The sequence below is a fragment of the Manis javanica genome, chromosome 10 (genome assembly GCF_040802235.1).
Source record: "Manis javanica isolate MJ-LG chromosome 10, MJ_LKY, whole genome shotgun sequence".
NCBI classification, from domain to species: Eukaryota; Metazoa; Chordata; class Mammalia; order Pholidota; family Manidae; genus Manis; species Manis javanica.
In genome coordinates this window covers 118,679,302-118,697,726 of record NC_133165.1, presented here as the reverse complement: position 1 = coordinate 118,697,726, position 18,425 = coordinate 118,679,302, and the positions used below count along the sequence as shown (strand labels likewise).

The 18,425-nt window shown below is 57.1% G+C and overlaps 2 protein-coding genes across 8 annotated transcripts in view; both read left to right on the top strand.

Annotated features, from left to right (window-relative positions):
* The first annotated feature begins 1,313 nt into the window (after window positions 1–1,313).
* On the top strand, window positions 1,314–17,014 carry MLC1 (modulator of VRAC current 1). 6 transcript variants are annotated; one of them, XM_017667830.3, is made up of 12 exons: window positions 1,314–1,837; window positions 2,264–2,418; window positions 3,178–3,267; window positions 4,469–4,522; window positions 4,879–4,980; window positions 7,645–7,743; window positions 8,116–8,187; window positions 9,008–9,124; window positions 10,836–10,892; window positions 11,378–11,562; window positions 13,534–13,680; window positions 14,435–14,594. In XM_017667830.3, the coding sequence occupies exons 2-12, from the start codon at window positions 2,269–2,271 to the stop codon at window positions 14,577–14,579; spliced, it is 1,218 nt and encodes a 405-aa protein (XP_017523319.1). In that variant the 5' UTR covers window positions 1,314–1,837; window positions 2,264–2,268; the 3' UTR covers window positions 14,580–14,594. The 6 variants fall into 6 exon arrangements, with proteins under 6 accessions (XP_017523319.1, XP_017523321.1, XP_017523316.1 ...); XM_017667827.3 differs by having other exon boundaries at window positions 1,330–1,837; window positions 11,440–11,562; window positions 14,435–14,668; XM_017667828.3 differs by having other exon boundaries at window positions 1,330–1,837; window positions 2,191–2,418; window positions 11,440–11,562; window positions 14,435–14,668.
* A 1,025-nt stretch (window positions 17,015–18,039) lies between these two features.
* The window catches only part of TTLL8 (tubulin tyrosine ligase like 8), a 46,318-nt gene continuing 45,932 nt past the window's right edge, over window positions 18,040–18,425 (top strand). For both annotated transcript variants that reach the window (XR_012121681.1, XM_073214071.1), the window contains exon 1: window positions 18,040–18,171. Coding sequence is in view for 1 of the 2 variants with exons in the window: in XM_073214071.1 (XP_073070172.1) it covers window positions 18,144–18,171 (28 nt within the window). In the remaining variant the exon portion in view is untranslated. The remainder of the gene's footprint in view (window positions 18,172–18,425) is intronic.

The following is an 18,425-nucleotide window of genomic DNA, read 5'->3' as shown; positions in this document are numbered from 1 at the left end:
TCATCAGAATGAGCCTCCTGACCTTCCCCTGGACCTGCCTCACCATCTTCTCCATCTTAGGTGAGGCAGGTCCAATTGCCTGAATTCCTGCCCCTCTTGCCCCAGGTCAGGCTGACTGTAGGTGGTGTTACAAGCTCTTCAGAATCTCTCCAGAATCCAGGCACCTTCCACGGCCCACCCCTCCACCTGAGTCCTAGCCAGATGTTCTCGCCTCATAGGTGGCTGGATGCTCCTTCGCCCAGAACCCACCCTCGGTCCATCTCAGAGTTAAAGTCAAGTTTGTCTCCACATCCACAGGAGCCCTGTACCTGGATGCCTCACCTGCACCTGACCCCGCGGGATCGCTCTGCCCTCTGTCCTCCAACTATACAACCTCAGGGCCTTTGTGCCTCTCCTCTCCCCACCTTCTGTACATCTTTGCTCAAATGCCTCCTCCTCCGTGAGGCCTGCCCTGACTTCCCCAACTGCACCCCCTCGTTTCCCTCCCCCACTTTCCATCGTGGAGAACAGGTGCGTCACCACAGAACACACTAATGTATTTGTGTTGTGTGCACCTGTCCCCCAATCAGAATGTAAGCTCCATGTAGGAAGGATGGGGCCAGCTTTGTTCCCTCCATAAATATTTGCAGAATGGCCGTGTAAATGCTGAAGCATGGGTAGGACCTCAGCAGACAGATGGGAAGAAGTACATTTTAGGAGCAATGATGTGTTTGAAGACAGTATGAAAGAAAGAACAGGACTTGTTTCAAAACTAGCATTGCTATGGAAACAAGGAACCACTTCTCAAGTGACTATGACTCTAGGGTCTTGACAAATTTGTGTTACAGTCCCTGTTTCAAGGCAACGTGATTGGATTTTTAATAGAACAACTTTGGAAAGGCACAGAAATGGTGAAATCAACTTAGCATTCTTCTTCAAGCAGACACACGAAGGGTTTGATCCAGCTGGACCAATCCCAGCAAATTCTGTGCATTACTTTAAAATTAGTAAAGATGTTTGGGAGGGTTTTCAACCTCTTTGAAATCTCTTGACTTTCACAGGTTACAGTGTGTGCAAATTAACTCTAACCTTTAAACTGAGACAACAGAGCACCCTATGATTTGAAACGGATGCCTCTGCTTTGAGGAGCTGGGTGTTCAGAATGCTTTGGTGTGGGCATTTCATGGTTCCCATGTGCACAAAGACTGTTGCTGTGACTGTCAGCGCGCCAGTGACTCTGGGCAAAGTACATTCCCCGTCCTTTCTCTCTGCTTAGTGAGCGGAAATAAAGGGCCAATGGCCAGAATTCCAAGCAGCTCCGGGGCCATGCCAGCCGAGCTGGGTGTGCAAGTGTGTATGTGACTTTGCAAAGGGAGACCTTCCTCATATGATCACAGGATGGGAAAAGTCTGCTTGAAAGGATGTGCGAAAAGGCCTTTGAATAAGTTACTTGTTTCAAAAGAAGGCTCCTGGCGCTCTGGCCTGCCGGGTTCTGTGCTCGGTCAATGGCAGTTCTTCCTTAGGTACGGCTGTTTCTTCCAAGGTACCTGCTCTGGTGCCCGAGAGAGCTGTGTGACGGAACCTCCCCAGTGTTGCTGACCTGGCCGAGCAGCGCTCTGAGCCAGCCATTGTGCGGCCACTGCTTATGCGGCCACCACAGAGCTTTCCAGGACCGCGCTGCAGTTCCTCATTGAAATTCAGGAGGCAGCCCTCCTTCCCCCACTGAAGTGCAGTTTTCTTGGGCTTTTGTTCTGTCTGTGAATAGTTCTTGCTGGGAGCCCAAGGCAGGCTGACTGGCTAACAGCAAGCAAGCCCCTCACCTACAGACCAGCACTCCTGACGCCCAGAACCCCCGCAGGTAAGCAGGCAGACACCAAGATGTCTAGTGGGCGCCCACTTGACCATCTTGGGTTCACTTGCCACCTTGAGCACATGAACACACTTTGGAAAGGTCGCAGCACATGAATGATGCTGCTGGGGAAGGTGGGAATGTTCCGGAGGACTGGGTGAGTGAGGCTCTTAGACCCTGAAGTCCAGACCATTTTCTGCACTGTAGAACTAAGAGCTTGCTCTTCAAATTCATACCTCACTCGGTATGAACGCTATTTCTTTTACTGAAACAACCTAAAAGTGAGTGTTTATTGAAGACAATGTATTTTAGAGGTTTTGCAAAGTGATCAAAAGAAAATAATAACTTAATTACAAATAAAGGAATGGCAGCAGAGGTGACTGGCCTCCCAGCGCAGCTGTCCTGAGGCTGTGAATGCCGGCGTCTGTCCCCCAGGCTCCATGACCCGGGAGGAGCTGTGCAGGGAGGAGCTAGGAAGGCCAGGGGCAGGGAGCGCCGCACCAGAGGGCATGCCTGGTGACCTCCAGCTGTCAACGAGGCTGCCCCTCTGCTTCAGTCACAAGACCTGGGTCTTCTCTGTGCTGATGGGGGTGAGTAACTCCCTGACAGGGCCATGGGCCACTGGCCTGCCTTCACACATCCCCTGGCCTGGGTGTGGCTCCAGCTGGCCCGGGAAGCAGCTGCTCCTGGGTCCTACACAGCCTTGTAGTCTCCAGTTCACGACTCTCTGTCACATCAGCCTGCTGGCCTCTGCCGCGGCTGCTCTGTGTCCCACCAAGGCTGGAACAGCCCAGGGCCCACGCTGACTGCTGGGTCCTGCCTCACCTCAGAGTACCTCTAGGACCCTCAACTCCTGGAGGGGTGGCCTTTCAAGATGGAGAGAAGGGGCTGTGCTCCCAGGGCGGCCCACTGGCTGGCAGAGTGAATGGTGGGACAGTGTCCCGAGGTGGGAAGCGTGGGAGGAGGGCTTGGGCCAGCAGAGAGCTGGGGGGCAGGCTGGAGGACACCAAACATTTGAGAGGACTTGCCTGGGGTCCTGGGACATTTCCTTGCAGACATTCATGGCACCTGAGGGCTGCAGGAGTCCTTCTGGCCTGAGCAGGTGTGGTCAGGGTTGGGATTCTGAGGCCCTGAAATTGTACATGTTGGGGTGACAGCACTTTCTGGAGAGAGGCACCACTTCTTGCTTTAAACTATGACAGAGCTGCTCTCTCCCAAAAAGTATGAGGCTGTAGTGATACCAGGGAGGAGTCAGGTCTGGTGGGATCCAGGCTGTGGGCAGAGGCCGGGTGTTCGCCGTCAGTCTCCGGGCAAGACCGTGGTGTGACCTGAGCTGTGCTGCTTCGCAGAGCTGCCTGTTGGTGACGTCGGGGTTCTCGCTCTACCTGGGGAACGTGTTTCCTTCTGAAATGGATTACTTGCGCTGTGCTGCAGGCTCGGTAAGCGGCGTTCCCTGGTGGCACCTTGGTGCCGGAGGCTGGGGCTGTGCACCTCAGCCTCTCTGCTCCAGATTTTCCCTTCAGGGTCACTTGCTCCTCATTCAAAATCTCTTTGTGTGACTTTACCTGCAAACAGGACTTGTTACTCTTGAAAATGACTGAAGAAGCAGGTTTGGGTCTTACTCACAGACTCCTGGGCAAGAAATGGCATTCTGACTTCAAACGGGCAGTATATGATGCTCGGACCACCCTGGGAGCTGGCAGGGAGCCCGCCCTTTGCAGCTGGGGACTATACCCCCACCATTCCCCAAAGCCCGTGCGTGCTTCTGGATTCATGGGAGCCACGGGAGGCCAAGGTGCATGGCCCCTGGGGTCTTGTGGGACCCATCAGCACCCTCAGTGTCTTAGAGCACAAGCAGACACAAGCTCCCTGTACTGTCCCCCAGCCCCTGTGTCAACCGGCCTCTGCTCCCATAGAACAAAACCCCTTGAAAGAATTTGACCCACCCCTACGGTTCTCTCTGGAACCTTCTAGGTAGCCCTTTGTCCTCACCACTGGAGCAGCTCTTGGGGGTGATGGTGACCTCTGACCTCCAACCCAGATGGCTCCAGGGCAAGGCAAAATTCTTGGCTGTGCCCTTCCCCTGAGATGACAGGAGGGGAAGCAAGTCACGTGGTCTCACTGCTCCCCCTGGGGCCCCCTCAGATCACTGCCATTCGTCTTGGGGGCTCTGCCGCCATGGCTGGGGCTGCTCCCACTGTGGGGTCTGCAGCCCTCTGCCCCAGAGTGGCACCTGGTGTGGCCCTCAAGGTGTCCCCGAGAGGTCCGTGCAGTTCATTCTGGCCACTTTCCCCACCCTGGCACCCCATGCTCACCCTCTTCCTCATCCTTGGCTCCTGTGGGGATCAAAGTGGGGCCTCGGGTGAGATTCCCAGGACAGATTCCCTTCATGGGCAACTCTTCAGCGAAGAGGAGCCCTAGGCTTGTGCACAAGAGGCCGCACTGGGCTTCCGAGAATGTCCAGCCGGAAGGTCCTCATGATTAGATATCTTTTCATCTCTTTTGAAAAGTTAAAGCTTCTTCCAGGATAAATTTATTTTGAAAGGCACATGCGTCCAGTGGGCTGGTGACGTGTCCCAGGTCTTCCCCAGTGCTCTTAGGGCACCGTGTGACTGCTCACCTGGCTCTGTTTCTTCCCAGTGCATCCCATCAGCCGTTGCGAGCTTTGCCATTTCCAGGAGGACCACTGAGGTGGTGAGTGCAGCCTCCTGTCCTGTCCCGTGGGTGGGGGAGCTGCCCAGCCCTCAGCCGTGGAAGAGGCATGATGGTGTGCTGCCCCAGCGGTCGGGGGGGGCAGGCCCGGGCCCTCTGTGGGCACTCGCGTGTGGGTGGGATGTGTCTCTGCCACCCCACAGCAGCCCTAGGCCCCCGCCATGGGGTGCCCTGTCCCTTCCAGCCAAGAGAGGCCCAAGCTTGCAGGCCACCCACCCAGCTAATTCGTAAGTGTTAAGAGTTCTAGGATTTTTGATCAGTGACCTGGGATTTGGTCTAATGTGACCTCCACTTCTCTAGTTACACAGTGGAGAATAACCCGCTGTCTTGCGTTTCAGATTCCCAACTTTCAGATATTGTTTGTCTCCACGTTTGCTGTCACCACCACGTGTTTAATCTGGTTTGGATGCAAACTTGTCCTGAGCCCATCAGCAACAGACGTGAGTCATGAGAAAGGGAGGCGGGCCCCAAGGTGCCTCCCTGCCTTCCTGCTGATGTAGGGGCTGCGCTCTGGGCCCACGGAGCCTGCTGAGCCCTGGGCCCCAGGGTGGGCGTCAGGAGGGCCATCCGTTGCATCGCGAAAGCGCCGTAGCTATGCAGTTAAATGTGCATCATAACTCTTGAGTCTGAAAAATATTGAGGATTTTACACATGCTTCTGAAGAAAAGAATTGTTTTTAATTAATTCTTATTGATTCCGTAAATGGATTTACTGATAACACAATCTTTTCTACAACAGTTTTTAAAAAATAACAGTTCATAGTGACATATTTCATCAGCCTGTGATGCTCTTGATCATAAGACACACTGCTTGTGTACCACTGAGAAAAGGGAAAAGTCTTGTCTTTTAAATGATGTTGCTGAAAGAGAAGAATCCCAGACAAAAACAAGGACCCGATTGAATATGTCTCAAAAATAGCCCCCTGCCTGTGTGAAATGTTGAACACACTTTAAGACTGGTAGAAGGATGAGGGGGCCCCAAGAAAGTCTGAGCCAGGCTTAAAAGGCACGAGAAATGAGCAGACCCACAGGCCTTGAAGGGACACCTACTACCAACCTCTGCAGAAGAGAGGATTTCCTACTCGCTTGTCACTGGAATCTCCAGAAGCCTGGAAGGAGGGTGCTGGGTGTGAAGATCAGCATAAAATGACTGTGTGTGCCATAACAGAGCATTTAGAAAATGTAATTTAAATATACATATTGCGTGGGAAGAAACATGTAAAGTTCCAGAGACTAAATGAGACAAAAGGTCTGCAAGGCGGTTTTGTAGGAAATCACAAAGCCTCACTGAGAATCACAGCATCTCCCCTAATGTCCCAGCCAGCGAGGTGGCGACACCCTGGGCCTGGGGTGCCAGTGCAGGGGGGACCCAGTGGCTGGGGCAGTGAGCCAAGGCCAGGGCAGGAGCCCCATGAAGACAGGCTGGCCACTCCCCCTACAGCCAGGAGCTGCCTTAGGTCCCCAACAAGGCAGGTGGGCTGGGAGCAGTGCCACGGGTGCCGAGGCGGTCCCAGTGCTGAGACACACCTGCCCACCCGCCCTGGAGACAAGGAGTGCTCGCTAAGGAAGGGCGGTGAAGTCTCAGGATGAAGAGCTGGCTCCACAGTGTGGTGGACCTCCCACTACAGAGAAAGTCAGGTGTGCCAGGAGATGACATGGGGCAGCCGCAGGCAGCTGGAGAGACGCTCAGCTGCTTAGTGACCAGTGTAGATAATTAAAACTGTGGGGGTGCTGGCCCACATCTGACGGGCAGGGGTCCAGGAGGCGGGCCTCTGTCCGGCACTCCCAAGCCTGCCGCAGGCCCTTGGGAGGGCAGTCTGGAGAGTACAGGTGCCTCTGAAGACATGCACACGCTGTGGCTATGTGTTCACCTGCCATGGGTGCAGACAGACACACTTGCACGTGGGATTGGGAGGTGTGGCTCCGAGCAGCACCACGTATGGTGGCAGAAGCCCCAAAGCAAAGCAGGCAACCCACTGCGCATCAATCACCTGGAACAGCACCAGGGACATGGAGTGGGTAAATTGTGAAAGACACACGAAACCTTGTAACACACGAAACCTCGTCTGCTCAGCCTTCTGCTCAAGCGTGGCCCACTGTGCCACCTCTCCCAGTGCCTAGACTGCAGCGTCCACCCCGCCCACCACCTGCGCCAGACTGCGCCAGGGCTCCTGTCCCATCTGTTCCTGCCCGCGGGATCTCGAGCCTGGCAGAGCAGAGGCGAGCTGAGAGGGAGGCCACAGCAGAGGAGTCCGCCGCTGGCTCGAGCCCGCTCCCCCTGCTCAGGCTTGCTTCACTCCCTCCCTCAGTTCACTTCTGCTCTCCTGGGCTCGAGAGGTGGGACACATCCAGGGCAGAGCCACACCACGCTGAGGGCATTGTTTGTTGCCCTGTGGGTGTGCTGCTCTGGCACATGAAGCACACAGAGGAGCCTCAGGGGCCACGGGGGTTTCCACAGGAAAGGACATGGGCAGGGCCCAGCTCTGGACTGGCTGGTGTGGGTGATGAGAGTGGGCAGCGGGGCCCAGGGCCTGCCCGGTCGGGGTGACCTGGCCCAGGGTGAGGAGGCCGGAGGAGCAGCCAGCGTGTGAGCCCCGCGGAGGAGGGTGGGCCGGGCTCTCCCTGTCTGCCTTCTGTGTCAGGTGGTTAGGTTGTCTTCTGAGGTTGCTGTCCTCTGAACACTAACACAGGTATGGCTCCATGGACCTGCCAACACAATCAGGATGTGGGATGGTCCTAATCCCCCAAGACCCTGGGTTTCCCATTTTTGGCAATTATGCAGAGAGCTGCTGTAAGCATGTGCAGGTGTTGATGTGAAAGAAAGATTTCAGCTCTTTAAATACCCAGGAAGGGCAAACACAAGGGAGGTTTAGATTAGGTGTCAGCAGATGACAGCCCGAGAGCCATGTCCAATCCTTGAGCTAAGAATGGTTTAAAACAACAACAACAAAAAAGTGTGAACTAGAGGTGGTGTGTGGCCCACGCACCTAGAAGGCATCCAGCCTTGGACAGAAGTAGCTGCCCAGAGCTTCGGACAGGCACCTAAGGCTACAGGATAAAAGCAAAGAAAGCCAGCTTCACAGACCCCATGTTGTCCTTTGGCAGATAAATTTCAATCTGGTTCTGCTCCTTCTGCTGGAGCTTCTGATGGCAGCCACGGTGATCATCTCCGCACGGTCCGGCGAGGCATCCTGCAAGCAGAAGGTAGGCCCGGCTCTGCAGGCACCTGGGAAGGCGCGTCTGCGGGCCGCTTGGCCTGCTCCAGGGCACTCTGGGGTCTGGGGTGGGGGTTGGCTGCTGGGACAGAGACGGGACGCAGCCCGACTCCTCCAGAGCGTGATAGGGTCACCCCAGCTCAGAGGGTCACACGGAGGGACTGAGTCCGCAGACAGCATCGCCTTGTAAACTGGTATCGCGGGGCCGGGATCGCATGTTTGGACTTTTGCTCTCATGCCTGAAGATCCACTAGCGGCAGGAGCTGGTGTCTCACAGCGCGCTGCCCCCGCCCCGAGCCCCCGCGGCACCCCAGGCACGTCCGCATGCCGCGGCTGGCTCCACGACGCTGTTATTTCTTAGGGTCTCATCTCTGAAAGCTCCAACATTTTGTACGAAGTGCGGTTTCCTGCTCGGGTCCTGAAATCCTACTCGGTAAGAGGGCGTTCCTTCCCTTGGTCCTTATTGGGCGTGTGCGTGCCCGCGGCACAGGCTGTCCTGATGGGCACCTGCTGCCCCCGAGGACCCTCTCTCCAGGGGCCTGGTTGGAGGGCAAATCGCGGCCACCCTGTGTTGTTTCCAAATTTCCTTTTATTCCCTTTTCTGTTGCTGAAAGAGAGCCGCTAAAACCTCTCACTGAGTGTGTTGTTACCGGTTTCTTTTCGTAGCTTGGTAGTTTTTTGCCAGAGACTTTTGGAGCCTATGTTTTTAATTACATACACGTTTCGAATCGTGTCCAGTGAATCTCTTTTCTTTGGTATCGGCCATACAATCTGTACTGACTGGTTTAATTTACCTACATCAGTTATCTTTTGGTTAACACTTGCTTGATGTGTTTTTTTCCCTCAAACTTTCCTTGTCTGTGTATTTCCTATGCTTCTATAAACAACATGTAACTGTATCTTATTTTTTAAATCTCATTACCTGTGGCCTTTGAATTCTGCCCATTATCTTCAAGAATAATCACCAACACGTTTCTGTCTTCCCCTTCCTATGCCCTTTCCTGCCTCCCTCCCTTCCTTTGAACTGGTGGGAGCCTCTGCCTTCCTCTCTCATGAACCTGGGCTGTAAATAAGCATCTCTGGTACCCTTATCAGTCACCATCACATTTCAAGGCAGGCTGCTTTGCCCTGACCCGTCGGATACCCTCGCGCCCTCCTTACCCTGCCGGCAACCTTCAGCGCCCCTGGTGTTCCGGGGACTCTGGGGCCCACCCCTCTCTCCTGGCTGAGCTTCTCCCGGCCTGCCCCTGCAGGCCATCGAAGTGACCGCCGGTGTCTCTGCGGTCCTGGGCGGGGCCATTGCTCTGAGCCTGGACGACGCAGCCTCCCGCCCTTACTTCTCGGTGACATTCTTTTGGATTTTAGTGGCTGTGAGTATATCCCGGGTGGCCCTGGTCCGCTGTGGCCGCACAATCGCTGGCCCCCGCCCTGGGCTGCCCCCATCAGGCTGGCCGTGGCCTGTCTGTGAGCTCTGTCCGGGTGGGTTTCAGGAGGGGAGGTGGGGGCTGGGGGCCGGGCAGGTCCTCGCTGGCCCTGAGAGCAGAGGATTAAATGAGTCTGGTGAACTGCTTTTATATTAATTGCTATTGTTATTTTATATTTTTTGTATTATTTTTCACAAAAAATACTTATATAATTTTATAATATATAACACACTTATGTTGTTTTAAAATGTGATATATTTTATAAAATGTGATATATATGTTACCCTTTTACATTTAATACTACTCTAGTAATTTCTTAGCACAACGCCTAACATGTGGTAAGTACTTACTACACGGTCACTATTTTAAATATGGTCCTTCATCATTTTATAAGTCATTCTAAGTTTACTCATGTAACTGAATATTTTTTCATGTTTAGCTGGACTACAGCTTGTGGGGCACAGCCCTTGCCTGAGGCCAGCACCTCCCGTTTGCATATGCAGCGCTGGCTGGCTTCAGGCTCCTCCCTGGACCAGTCCACATCACCCCTGGGGAGGCCCTAGGGAGGTGGGGGAGCGCGCGGGTGGGGTTTCCCCAGGTGGGTTGAGCCAGCTCTCCTTGCCCCATCCTGGCGGGGGACAGTGGGAAAGGCCAAGGACACAGACCAGGCAGAGGTCCAGGGCTGGGGGCCTGAGTGCCTGTCCCCCTGCAGCCTCCCCAGGGACGTTCCATGCCAGGGACTGCAGTGGCCATGCTACACTGAGCAGAAGCAAACCTGTGCCCCGTCAGCCTGCTGCCCAGCTCCACCTGCCTCACAGTCCCATCCACACCCACTCCGGCTCCCTCGGGCCCCACCCAGGCCCCTATGTGTCTCCACCCCAGGGCCTCTGCACAAGCTGCTGCTGCCTCCACCTTCCTTCATCTGCTCCCCTCCCCAGTCCTCCTCCCGCCATCCTGAGCCCACCTCTGTACCCCTCGCCTTCAAGCCAGAGCCCCTGACAAATGCAGGTGTCCCTCCAGTGTCCGGGGCTTTGAGGGGAGCAGTCTGCTACTGCCCAGCATGTGGGCATTTCCTTTTCCACTGTGGGTGTGAGGGTGGGTAAGTAGGGCTTAGATGCACACGGGGTCACTAGCTGGGACAGCAGTGTGTGCTGTGCACCTGAGCCCATGGTGACAGGTGGATGGCAGGAGGGCACAACCTTGGAGAGGACGTGTGTACCATCCTCTGCCCTGATGGTCTGGAGCTAAACCAAACTCCTTAAACAGAGGGGAGTTTACTGGTTACCCAGGGGCTGGGGGCCGGGCCAGTGGCCGAAGCCAGCATGGCAGGTGGGTGGGATGCCCTGAATCTGATCATGAAGCAATGCTGGACTGATGCAGGCCGAGGCCTGCCTGTGGCCAGTGGGTGCCCTCTCAGGGTGTCTGCATCAGGGGGACAGCAGGCGAAGGTCAGCCTAGGTGTCCCTGATCCAGGAGACCAGCAGACACAGCTGCCTGGGAGAGCAGATGAGGATGGAGAGCCAGGGGCCAGAGCCTCGGGAGGCCCCCCGCAGGCAGCCGCTCCCTGCTGGCCACGGCGCTGCACAGGACGGGGCAGCAGGGGGCAGCACCAAGCCCACAGCTGCTGCCCCTGATGCCTGTCTCTCCTCTCCCTCAGTGCTTCCCAAGTGCCATCGCCAGTCATGTGGCAGCAGAGTGCCCCAGCCCGCAGCTGGTAAGTGAAGGCAGCTAAGTGTGTGGGGCCGGTGGGCAGCCGGCCATCTGCAGGCACCAAGGGACCCAATTGGGTGGGGTCAGGAGCACAAGCGTGAGGAGATGCTCCTCTAGCTCCTGCTGCCTGTCGTGGTCATCAGCAGCTCCACAGGGACAGCCACTGAATCTGGGCGGGATACCCGTGTTGCAAATGCCCCACGTGGCCGCTGCCTGGGTCAAGTATGGCCCAGGTGCTTCTAGCAGTGTGGCTCTGAACCCGACTGGGTGTCCTGGGAAGACTTCTGGAAGGTTCAAGAACAGGTGTTAAAGGCAGTGAGAGGGGGCCAACAATTCAAGCTGTTACCTTTTCAACAAACAGAGGGCGGAATTGTGCAAAGATTGAGGAAACTCATGTGCACAGGCAGAGGCTTAAGTCAGAGTAGAGTGCAAAACCCCCGTCAAGACCAGCGGGCGCTCCCTGCTATACCCAGACGCGCTTCCTCGCAGCTCCCACTGTGCGGGCATCTGCTGAGGGCTCTGGCAGCCTGCTCCTGTCTGCTTCCCACCAGGTGGAGGTGCTCATTGCCATCTGCAGCCTCACAGCCCCGCTGCTCTTCACCGCCTCTGGATACCTGTCGTTCAGTGTGCCGAAAATCATGGAGGTCTTCAGGGACTACCCACCCTCCATCAAGGTGCGCGTTCCTTCCTTTGTTGTGAAGCTGCAGAAGCAGTGCTCAGCTATACCGTTGGCATGGGTCTGGGAAGGTGGCTGAACCAGAGGCCGCCCGGCCAGGATGGGCTTTGCAGTCTGACCTGCCCAGAGCCGGCTCTACATACAGCACGAGGCCAGGCCCACAGCCGGGCGTCTGCACCATTCCCTGATGCCCGCTCTATCCACTGCCGGCGGGTCCAGCTCTGCTTCCAGCTCCCAGTGCTCAGGTTGCTCCTGGTTTTGTGAGTGGGCCGTTCTTCCTGGCATCAGGTAGCCCTGTAGCCCACCTGGACACCCCTTCCTCCCAGACCCCTCGGATTTCCTTGGCCCTTTCTGCTTCCACTCATGTTTTAGAATCACTGACCTGTCAAGTTCTATGAGTGGCCCCACTGGAATTCCTATCTGAATCACACAGCTTTAGATAAATTTAAGAAGAATTGAGAGCCTTTCCATGTGCACACCTCCAGCCTCTCTATAGTCCTTCAGCGACGTGCAGTTACTGTGTCTTGAAGACTCAGGCATGCAGTGCTGGGTTTATCTCTTACATGCCTTCCAGTATAGATGGTATTTACCCCCAGATGTTCATTGTGAGAAATTTCCAACATGCAGAAAAGTTGAAGGAATTCTGCAGTAAGATGCGAGCTCCCCAGTGGCTTAGGGTTGTCTGTAGGTGCATGTGTGTTGGTGGTGAGCCAAGTGCAGTTGGCCTACCCACCATCTCAAAGTGAGTGGCAGGTGTCTGGCCCTTCACCCTAAAATACTTTGGCAATTCTAAAAGTGAGGCGCCACGAACCCCACTGCCTCACCTAAGACAGGTAAAGTCATCCCGTGTTGTCACATTCCATGTTCAGGGATCATTCCCAGAATATGCTCTGCAGGCTGAAGTCTTGGGGCAGGGCCTACTGAGCCTGCACCCTGCACCAGGTCAGGACGGCCACAGTTTCCCCATGACACCGACCTGCTGGAATGTAGGCCAGTTGTCTGGGAGATGGTCCCGCCAGTGTGTTCCCCACGGCGTCAGCAGGAGTGGGTTCAGGGGCACATGGTGCTGCTCCCCCACCTGGTTCAGCAGCGGCTGCCAGCCCGGGGATCCCCTCTTTTGGGGAGGAAGTGCTCCATGGTATCCCCTGGCCCCGCTCACCTCTTGGGCAGCATAGCAGTGGTGCTGGCCCCCAACTGAGCTGCATTTAAGGGAGGAGTGAGGAGAGATCCTGTGTGAGCTGGCACCCCAGGGCTCGGGGCTGTTCGTTACTGTTGGAGGGCTCCTGGCGCTCCCTGGCAGCCCCCAGCTTCTCTGGGCAGACACCCAGGTGGCCCAGGCTCACCTCGCCCTGCCCAGGATGTGCCTGGGTCCCTTGGCCAGGGAATGGTACATAGAGGCCAAGATTTGGGGCCTCTGTGTGCTCACTCCACTGGGCCATCATTGCCTCTAAGCCCTCTTAGTGGACAGAGCTGAGGAATACAGATTTTAAAGATCTTGAATTTACACTGGTAATTCCAGTACGAATTATATGTTCTAGGGTTTTTGTCTTAACTTATGTTGTTTTATTTTGCATCCCTTTGGTCCCAAATTTTGTTTCCTAATAACGCTGAATGCAACTAACACTTCCCGTCATGATGCACGTACTTGCCGTGGTGCTGATAACAGGAGCTCCAGCAGGGCACCTGGGCACCTTTTGCTGCACTCTGGGGGCGCATCTCGGGGGCGGGGCCTGGGGAGGTGGGCACGTCTCGGGGGCGGGGCCTGGGGAGGTGGGCATGTCTCAGGGGCGGAGCCTGGGGAGGTGAGCACTTCTCGGGGGCGGGGCCTGGGGAGATGGGCACGTCTCGGGGGCGGGGCCTGGGGAGATGGGCACGTCTCGGGGGCGGGGCCTGGGGAGGTGGGCACGTCTCGGGGGCGGGGCCTGGGGAGGCGGGGCCTCACGGTCACCGGCCCCTCCTCCCACCGCAGCCCTCCGATGCGCTGGGGCTGCTGCTCATGTTCGAGCTGCTCCTGCAGGCGGGCCTCAACACCGGCACCGTCATCCAGTGCGCGGGCTTCAAGGCGGGCGCGCACGGCGCCGCGCACACCGGGCCGCGGGAGCGCCCCGTGGGGGAGGTGAGTGCCCGGGAGGCAGGGACTTCCCTCGCGACCTCTTGCGTCCTTTCATTGTCTAAAGCACCCTGGGAAAATCTCGAACTGAGATCCGTCCCAGGCTAGGGAAACACGGGCACCCAAGAACCGTGTGGACCAGGTGCTTCCAGTTTTACTCTTACAAACGTGGACGATCCTCTGCCCGGGTCCTGCTTTTCCTCCCCACACAGCTGAAAGGCGGGACTGTCCGCGTGCCCAACCTGTCCTGCGGTGTTTTTACTGGGCAAACCTGCCCACTGTCCTTCAGCCCACGAGGCCCTGTCCCCAGGCCCTGTCCTCGAGGGTGGAATACACGCTCCTGCCGCCAGGCCTCCACTCGGGCCCTTCCCTGTGGCATCCTAGAGCACGCTAGCACTGTCAGCTCGGGGCCCTTGTACGGGCTGAGCCTCTGCAGGGCTGCCCTGTTCTTCCCTGGGATGCACGCCTGCCTTGGGCCGCCTGCCCAGGGTGACCTGGCCTCCATCCTTCCCTGCACCTTGCAGATGTCATTTCTACCCCAGGTGGTCAGTCTCCTTTGAGGCTGGCTTTGCCGCTGGGCCCCGATGAGACCACCCTGGTTCTGTGTGGGGACAGCAAGGCATGGGGTGGAGTGGATGCACCTCCCCCGGGCTCCAAAGCTGCTGGTTCCGGGGGCTCGGGGCACTGGCAGCTGTCCTCCTCCCTTTTGGGTGGTCTCTGGGGACCTCTGCCTCAAGTGTCCTCCTTGTCTGCGTGTCAGGCCCCTGGCCAATGCCTGCACACTCTCTGTGGGGACACCCGACCTCTGCCACCCAGGAAGAGCTTGGAGGGTCCTAACCCTCTACCTCGGGTATGTTCCTGTACTGCGGTGTGTGTCGTCCTCCCAGTCAGTGAGCATTCACTGAGCACCTACTGCGTGCAGAGGCTTGCTCTGCCGGGTGCTGGGGTGAAGCCCCCCCTTCGGCTGTCACACAGATGACAGCCCCACAGCAGCCTCCTAGTCACTCAGAGTCAGCATGTGGGGCCTCCAAAAAGTTCCCCCCCAGGCTCTGTTGGTGTGGGGGTGGCACAGGCGTGAAGGATGTGGGCAGACGCCTCCTTCTCCCTCTCAGGGGCTGGGTGCCTCCTCTCCTGCCACAGCCTGGGAAAAGCCCCCAGGTCAGCAGAGCCCCCGCTCTTGCTGCCGCCGAGTGACCTGGGAGCAGTGACACTTCGCCTCTCGGTTGCAGGTGGCCAGCAGCCCCCCAAAGGAGTTTGACAAGGAGAAAGCATGGCGGGCTGTCGTGGTGCAGATGGCCCAGTGACCCCGGGAGGGGAGACCCGTCACGAGTCTGTGGGGTGCCAGCCCCTTGCGCTAACACATTCTAACTTGCTTTCTGAGAGGGCAGCCGGCTGCAGGGCGGAGCTCTCGTTTTTGGTGGTAATTTGACGTGAAACAGGCAAATGGTGACTCTGTGCTTCCTGGGCTGAGACACAAGTGGTGGCCCCAGGACCCCAGCTGAGGAAGGGGTTTGGGCTGTGGCTGGGCCTTCCAGGGTCTCAGGTCGCTGCTGCCCTGTCTGCTGCCCCCACACCGCACCCGCTTCCCTGCCCCTTTGGTCGAGCACCCACTGTGTGCAGACAGCATGTGGGCTGAGCTCATCCCGCATGGTTTTGCCCGTTCCAGGGTGCTGTTCTGTGCCCAGGCACAGCCCAGCCTGCGAGCACCGTTTCTTGATGGGAGCAGAGCCTGGAGCACCTGCCCCTTTCAGGGCCAGGGCAGCCACCCCTCCCCAGGATGGCACAGGGCAGCCCCCATACCCACTGCCTGTCCACATGAGAGCCCGGTGCCTGACTTCCTGCCCTCTGCCTGCACTTAAACCCGGCCATTCCAGAAGGTTCCTGCCTGCCCAGTGGTGAAGTCCCTGTCCTGAGGTCGTGCACAGCCTGTGGATGCCCAGCTCCCCGGAGGCTCAGCCACTAAGCCCTCCGCCGACATCCACACTACGGCTGACCCACACAGCGAGAGGCAGCTCAGTGTTCTTTGGGATGGGGCTGTGTCCAAAGGCCTGAAAACTGACAGGGCCACAGCTCTGTCTTGATGGCTTTGGTGACCCAGCTGAGGCCCCCCACCTGCCTTGTCAGTTCTGCTCCCATTCCCATTACCCTGCTCAGAATGCAAGACACCCCCGCGGGGATCCTCGCGGGGGCGCCACTGGGCATTCCCTGCCTTCTCCATCCCTTAGTAAGTAGTGTGTTTTGATCCTCACTCACCGAAGGTCTAGCCCAGGGCTGGGGGTCTCCTGTGTCTTGGGTCACCCCCAACAAGGTGCAGGGACAGTCTGGGTATGAGAATAACATTTACTTCAGTTAAAATCATGCCCGAGAGTCAGTGCACTATCTCCTTGTCCCGAGTACACCTGGAATCTTCTAGAATTGTTAGTTCCTCTCAATTGACATGGGCACCAGGAAATTCCCACGAGTGAGCGCCTTCTCAAAGTGGAAATGTTAATTGTCTTAGGAATTGTTTCTGGACAGGTTCTTTCATTCAGAAGGCTGCATACTTAATAGGTTTTGTCTCTTTTCTTCCAGTATGAGGAGATTAGTGCCCTGTGCTGGAGATGCTAATGTTTGCTCTTTGCTAAGTTGAGGCACATTAATGTGCCCCAGGAGATGAGGGCTGGCTGGGACTGGCCAGTGAGACCTGGCACACCTGTGAGGGGAATTTGGGGATCCACCCTGATTTTTCACCTCTGAGCACAAGTGACTGGCTGCTAGAGTGTCCTCACAGTATTCAGGACAAGTCGGGCCATTTTCAATCAAACAGGAGTGCAGGTAAGGCAACTGGAACTCGGAGAGTGCTGTCCTAGGAAGTGTGGTCCTCAGCCCTGGCTGGCTGCTGGGTGAAGGGGCAAAGCAGCCCCTTTCACACTCCAGGGCAGCTCCAAGGGACAAGGACAGAGCTAGGGGCCAGACAGGCTAATGCCTTGGCCACATTCCCACGTGAGCATGAGCACATGAGGCGGCTCTTTCCTGCAGACCTCCTGCTGTAGCTCAGGCTGCCTGCTCTTCCGGAATCTCCCAGGCAAGGAGGCCAGGTAGGGCCTTCTCTGGAGCCGGAACAGGGTCCCAGGGACTGCACAGGTGATGCTGGCAACTTCTTCGGGGTCCAGAAAGCCTGAGTCTTAGAGCTGGCATAGAGTAGGCACCTGGGGATTTAATACAAGCTTGCACTTACTTATTTCAAAGAGAGTTTGAAAAATGCAGACAAATGGGGTTTTTAAATTGATACTTATGTTTCTATTTACATTTTTGTTTAATATGGTTTAATACTGCCTAATAAACGCTAACATGTAAATAATGGCCTGTTTAATTGTGGGTCGCCCAGGCATCTCCTTGCCCAGGTTCTGGAAAAATTGAGAGGTAAAGCTTAGGAGGGCCAGCCACCTGCTAATTCAGCAGCTTTATGTAACCCCTGCGGTCTGTCTGGGGTGGGGAGTCTCCCCGTGAAGACCGCAGAGGGACTGGGGGGGCCCCTCGAGGGATCGACCCACACCGCGCTGTGTCGTCCACAGCCACTTCAAAGTGGGAGCAGAACCTCACTTTTGGGTTTTCTTGGGAAATTAAATGCAAAATGATTATTTTAAACCTAATAAAGATGATATCTAGGTTTTGGAAATTACCAAGCTAGGGCACAAGTAGGGTGGTTGGATCTTCTCTACTCACCCCTTCCGCAAAGATGCAGGACGCCCAGATGGGGCGTCCAGGGGGCGTGCGACACCGGGTGCAGCGCGGGCCCCAGTGATCCCGAGGACTCCCGAGCCACCCCCGTTTCCTCCGCGGAACGGGGAGCCGCCCCAGTCCGCAGCCCTGGCCCTGCACCCCCGCCGCGGGGATCCTCGCGGGGCCGCCACTGGGCATTCCCTGCCTTCTCCATCCCTTAGTAAGTAGTGTGTTTTGATCCTCACTCACCGGAGGTCTAGCCCAGGGCTGGGGGTCTCCTGTGTCTTGGGTCACCCCCAACAAGGTGCAGGGACAGTCTGGGTATGAGAATAACATTTACTTCAGTTAAAATCATGCCCGAGAGTCAGTGCGCTATCTCCTTGTCCCGAATACACCTGGAATCTTCCAGAATTGTTCGTTCCTCTCAACCTGCACCTGGGGCTCCGGGAGTCCCGCGGGGTCCCCGGGAGTGGGAGCTGCGGGGCGGAGCCTGCGCCGGGCTCGTCCCTGGGAGGGGCGACTGTGACCCTCGGGTGTTTTTGACATGGGGGCCTCTGACCACCAGGGAGGGTCTGTGTGGCCCCGAAAGCCCGGCGCGGGGCGGCCCGGTCCCACCCCTGCCTCCCGGCCGCGGGCCCGCCTCCCACACCCCCCGCGCTGGTCCTGCGCGGCCGTTGGGCCGCCCCCGCCCCAGGCCTGCGCATCCCGCAGCGGCCAGAGCGGCGGCATCCAGCCGGGTGGAGGGAAGGCGCTGTCTCCCTGCCGCAATGGAAGAGGACCCCAGAGAGGAGAACAGTCAGTGTCCGCGCCCACCAGACCCAGGGCCGCCAGGCTCCCAGGGCAGGACGCCTGCTCTCACCCACCCTGCCCTCCATGCCCCTACTCTGGACACCCCCTGCCCTCCACCCTACTTCCCCCTACCCACCGCCCCTCAAGCCGGTCAACTTGGGAGCCCGCCTTCCTGGGAAACCGGTGGAAAACCGAATGTGCTTGCACTCAGGGGTCTCCCAGAGGCGATGGAGAGCCCTTTCCTTTCTCCTGGTAAACTC

What these genes read in the sequence shown, in the direction of transcription:
- MLC1 (XM_017667827.3), top strand. Translation starts at nt 2,269, where the DNA reads ATGACCCGGGAGGAGCTGTGCAGGGAGGAGCTAGGAAGGCCAGGGGCA. An exon ending in CCAGGAGGACCACTGAGGTG is followed by an intron (nt 4,523 to 4,878) that starts GTGAGTGCAGCC and finishes CTTGCGTTTCAG; the next exon opens with ATTCCCAACTTTCAGATATT. An exon ending in ACTACCCACCCTCCATCAAG is followed by an intron (nt 11,563 to 13,533) that starts GTGCGCGTTCCT and finishes CTCCCACCGCAG; the next exon opens with CCCTCCGATGCGCTGGGGCT.